This window comes from Adelges cooleyi, unplaced genomic scaffold, assembly GCF_023614345.1.
Source record: "Adelges cooleyi isolate 19-005CV unplaced genomic scaffold, UGA_ACOO_1.1 ACOO_flye_CR_arks_rails_tigmint_CR_PRNA_548, whole genome shotgun sequence".
Taxonomy (NCBI): Eukaryota; Metazoa; Arthropoda; class Insecta; order Hemiptera; family Adelgidae; genus Adelges; species Adelges cooleyi.
Genome location: NW_026096239.1, coordinates 114 through 5,826, shown reverse-complemented (window position 1 = coordinate 5,826; position 5,713 = coordinate 114). Strand labels below are relative to the sequence as shown.

The window sequence follows — 5,713 nt, the reverse complement described above, 5'->3', positions numbered from 1 at the left end:
GCGTTACATACATAAGCAATAAATGTTTTTATAATCGTGATTATTACTGTTTACTAAAAAGTGTTTAATATTATATACATATTTATTGACAGTTTGGTTATTAGTGAGATATGCAATAATTATTTGAATACAATAACGATTGTACTGTAAAATAAGTACTCCTAGTGATTCCTGGACGATATTATAATATTAACTGATCAGAAAGTGGCTGTAATAAAGAATTTTCAGGGTCTACTGGATTTGCTTCCCAAATTATGCTTCCAATGTTTCTGTATATGTTAAAACTTATGTCTACACATATTACAACACAAAATCCTCTATCGTTAATAACAGCCGTATCTATGTATGAACTTGGGTATTTTATACTTCTAAACGCTCCTATCAAACGACAAATCTTGGAAAATTTTGTAAAACTTTGATCGTCTTCTCCTTCTTTTAACTTTCCTTAAAAAAAAAAATTACCGAAATTAACTAGTTAGTTAATTATTTTCTTTATTTGCAAGACACAACATACACAAGTGTATAACAGTGGCGTAGTTATGTAGGGGGGGGGGATATTAATCATTTTCGTAGTTCTCGACTTCTTTTAAAATTATGTTCCTGTTACCTAAAACGTACTTATTGTACCTTGTAGCTCTACGTTTACTCAAAAATGCATCTATCCCCCAGAACAAAATCATAACTACGCCACTGGTATATACAAATAACTCACAGTGAAATAATAAGCATATTACTTAGTTTTAATCTAGTTTCATCGATGGACAAAACAATAAACACACACAGACATGGTATTATTTTATTCAAGAGAAGTACGAGCAAGGTGGATTATAACTCCAGTAGGTATAAAATAATTGAAAACCAGGCATTAGTCATTCTGATAAATTCGTTTGCAAGGCAAAAGTTTCATAAACTGCAGTCAACAATGGGAACCATTCAGTTGAAAGGAAAGCTGGACCAATAGAGATTATTCATTGAGGGAGGGTGTTTAAATAGCAATACATATTTTATGCATAAAAAATAGTAAAAAAATGTTTATTTACTTAACACAGAACGGATTAAAGTTGTAATAGCTTCTAGAGTGATAACTCTTCTTGCACATCCTAAATCTTGGAGAGTAACACCTTCAAAATCTCCTTAATATCAAGGAATAAAAAAAAATTAGTTGATCGAAATAGAGTTGCATTATCGCTCTTAAAGGAACTGTAACGCTGCCAATTTTTCTGCAACTTGACGTTAATGTTAAAGATTCTTTATGAAGTCTAAATTCTGGCAACAAGACAGCTCCTTCGTTACATGCCTATCATTTGTGTTTGAATCGCTATTGAGTAAGCAGGTTTTAGAATTGAACGTAGCAGCTGTGGCCAAGTTCATTCACTCATCACGTTTATAGAAGGGTAAAAAAAGAAGGCCTAAATATAATAATAGATCACTGCATAATAATAGCCTTTGACACAGTTTAGAGAACATACTCAAATTTTATGATAGCCAAATCACGCAAAGCTCTTTTCCAAACCCTAAACAGTATGCACAGTTATACAATTCGTAATATTCCATGGCAACGAATCTAGCGGGAAATGTAGATAAATAACGGCCTAGCGCGAGGTTCAGTTCTCTAAAGTTAAGCTTTCTAAAGTTTTAACGTGTAAAATTGCGATTTACCACGCAAAACCTCCGAGAAATTCATATACAATTATAATTACCTTCGTTTATCTCAGGTATTCCGATATCTAAAATCAAAATAAATGAATATTAAGTAATAGTAAGGCTGAAAAACTATTTTCTTTAAAATATTTTAGCTGCGACGCAGAGTTGAATGGTATTGTTTTTTCAATGATGTGTTTTTATTTTTGCGTCTGGACCCGCGATATGAGCCGATGAAAATGAAAGTGGCGTAGGTCAAATTTAAGTCGTTATGAGCAGTAGAAGGGTTTGCGTTTTGTGTTTCACACAAACACGGTAACTAACGGAATTTTAGGTGGCGCTCTCTGGCGGAAAAAAGCTCAACTGTACTTACTCCACTGACTAAATGACTCTTTTAGAGTATACTAATATGCCCTAGCGATATTGCGATTTTTTTTTTTTTAATTTTGACTTACGTCACCTTCATTCTCACAGGCTCGTATATTTTAAACTGTTTAGCCGAATTCTCCGATATTATTTTCTCCAAAATCTATCGTCAAACTTTTTTTTTTATTTAGGAAAACCCCAAAAAAGGGGAAAATTACAGTTCAACCGTATTCATTTTCAAGGTTGCTATGTCCATATTCGAAAATCTACTACAACGTGTTCAAGCTTGAATCGTCTGCCATTTCACGGGCATCGCAACAACAACAAACGTAGCGTTACAATGGTCAACTATAGGAGTCATTCAGTTTAAGTATTTGAATTACTTGTTGACTGTGAAAGTGTAATTTCGGTAAATTGTTTGCGGTTTGTCAATGTTTATCGTTAGTACTATGATTAAGGACTACTTCGTACAAATTTACATACTCAAGACAGACCATAAACTCAGTGAGATCATGCAAATGCATATAATTCTGGTTTCTAATTATGACTACCTTGATCGAATTTTTATTATTTTCATTTAGATTAACAAAATTAAATTTGTGGTGGTCAAATATTCTACGCTCTATACGGGAAAGTATATAAACCAAAACAAGCTTCACCCTCGACACAGTTCAGTTTCAGATTTCCACTCGCGACGTTGTTCTCTTGTGTGCACTTTACGACATATATGTGATATATTTTTGTACTTAACAGTTTTACTTTTGTATAATTATTTATTACTTAGAGTAAAAAACATCATTACTCATTAAACATCCGAGTTGTTAAATCATTAATTTAATTGGCAAACATTTTATATTTACGGGTTTTATCACATATTTCAAGTTGCAAATGAATCTGGTCTTGTAACATTACTAAAATACAAAAACAAAATTGTGATGTACATCGTTTTCATATTATGATGGAAATCTTTATGTAAGTAAATAATTATTCTCAATATATATGAATATTTTACTTTTTATGTGTCCATACGCCATTTCTGAAATAAAAATAAAAAACATGATATACTATGAATATTAATTAACTATAGTAAAAAATGTCCATAAAATTTTAAGCTGGTAAGTAATTTTAATGTACTGGCCAATTCGTTTTTGTCGATATTGACAAACACCCTCATTCAGACAGTATATATTTAAGTGAGATAAACACTTTCTTGCTTAATCATAGTTAATGTTGTCTCGGTATAATGTATCCGGAATCAAAAGCTATATTGATGCGTAAATCGCGTAATCGTAAAGGCAAAAACCTAGTTATTTTAGACACATCCATGATCCTATGTATCGGCTTGTACAATGGATATTTTAATTTTTTAATATTAAAATTTTATTTTATAGTAGTAAATTATACTAGTATTATAATAGTAAATTTATAATAGTTATTATAAATTTGAAAATAGAATAACTTTTGTTGCAATTTTTTATATAATTTTCAAAACGTGTAATTTTTACTAGCAAGCTTTTTAATATTATTTATTGTATAACAATTATTATAATTATTGATTACCCATCTTATATGGTCCAAGAACATATTTTTCAATTAATAGCGGCATGTATTCTAGAATAATCAAATTTTGGTTTTAGTTATAAAATAAGTAAGAACAAAATTAATCGATAAAATGGGTTAAATACTTATAAGAAATGAATAACAAGTGTATAAAAATCTTAACTAAAGAAATAATACGTCCATTACAACTACACTACAGATAAGATAAAATTAGATATTGCACTTCCTAAACACTCTAAAACACACCTCAAATGCCTGTTACCAGTGATAGAAAAAAAAGTCTCTATAAGAAATCATTGTTTTATAAATACGCGTTCGCTGAGTTTATTGATTCTTATCATCGATGTATTATAAAAATTATCTGTTAACATAAGATTTTAACAGATAATTTTATAATGTATATATTATAAATCATTATGCCATAATGTGTATCATATGTTATAACTTATAAATCAAACAACTTGCTTTTATTTTTTTTAAAACCTATAGCATCTCAAATGTTAAGAACGTTTAAACAAAAGAAAAGAATAAAAAAGAAATTAACTTACAAACTGAAATAAGCTGTTGGCACGTAACCGTACGTCATGTATTTTAAACGATTGTCATTTAACGCTATCTTATCTTGTTATATTAAATAGTGACTACCTATAGCCATATTAATTAAAATTAAATTATAGAAACTATTTCTTTGAGTATAAAAATAATTAATTTTATTTAGATGAACTTTATATCTACACTTTTTTTTAAAACAATGGTACTTATTCCATTCTAACTTAAACAGATTATAGAAACTATAATTTTTAATTATTAAAAAATAATTAATTAATTAACCAGACAAACATCTCAAACACATTATACAAAATTATTTTAATTTTAAATAAATTTTACTTCTTGCCAGTTCGATGTGTCGATCTGTAAAAAATTATAAAAATATAATAAAATTCAAAAAACGTTTGATTTAAAGTAAATATTTACTGACTTGTTCTAATAACCTCTATAGTATATTCATCTGTAAAAAAAATTTGAATATTGAGTTTTTTTTAAAGATATATACTTCTTCATGTAAGTTAGTGTTAAAATGAACTAATCACCTAATTCAGCTACCAATATATTTACTAAGGTAAACGGTATTAAAATACATAGAGGTTTCATTTTTATCTGCAAGAATAACACAAAACAATTAATGTTCGTATATTATATTCAATAACCATTTAAAACTCTAATGTGAAACTGAGATCCTAAAATAATGGTATCTTATGTTCCACATATTAATTTAAAAATGTAGTTACAAAATATCATAAACACTGTAACTGTACATTATATGTGTAAATTCGTTAATATACACTTGTGATTTAAAGAAATTGACTTAGCGGTCAAAAAGTTATCTCTGGCTGACAAAATAAATAAATTAATCTTAAAACTTATTAATCTGCAAAATGAATGTACTTACAATCTTAGTAGGTGGTTAGTATAACTTGATTGATCCAGCGAAATCACAGAAGTTATAAGCAAAATAATAACTCTATCAGTTTGTTAAAATGTTTTAAAGTGTTTTTCTTACAATTGATGCATGGTATTTTATGTCGACCAAAAAAGTTAAGTCTTAATATATTTTTCAGATTGCCTATGTTAATTTATTTACATAGCTGTTTTTGTTTTATATAATTGCATATTTACATGACTCTGACGCTAGTTAAGATATTTGCTTCTTAGTATCTATAACATATACCATTTTTCGACTTTTTTTTTTTTTTTTAAAGGAAAAAAAGACAATCACAATTCCTGGCATAATAATTTTGATTATTTAATTTTACGTTTTTTTACTCAAAGGAGTTCCAAATTTGTATTGTTTTTTTTTTGTTTTTGTACTTTAGTTCTGAAAGCAAGACAAGTTTCACATTATGATCGACTGTAGAAAATGTAATAATATAATTACTGCTTATTATTTACTTATGTGAATTCAACTGTCAATAATTAAATGCTTTACTACACGTGTGCACAATAAAATGCTATTATTTATTTCAGAAAACCAATATGTATTATTATGACTATTATGAAAAAATGTGTGTACAACGTTAAATTAATCACAAAGCATTGCAGCTATGTACCAAAAACTAATAAAGGAACTTAAAAGAGTATATGGCTT

At 28.1% G+C, this 5,713-nt stretch overlaps 1 protein-coding gene across 1 annotated transcript; it reads right to left on the bottom strand.

Moving 5' to 3' along the window:
- Positions 1–235: 235 nt before the first annotated feature.
- On the bottom strand, positions 236–4,706 carry LOC126842535 (uncharacterized; the record flags this gene model as incomplete). Its single annotated transcript, XM_050579546.1, has 7 exons — positions 4,659–4,706; positions 4,547–4,576; positions 4,456–4,479; positions 3,568–3,618; positions 1,701–1,727; positions 1,041–1,133; positions 236–444 (listed from the first exon to the last, which is right to left on the bottom strand). Coding segments are annotated over exons 4-7 (375 nt in total), but the record flags the coding sequence as incomplete, so codon positions are not given.
- Positions 4,707–5,713: the final 1,007 nt, after the last annotated feature.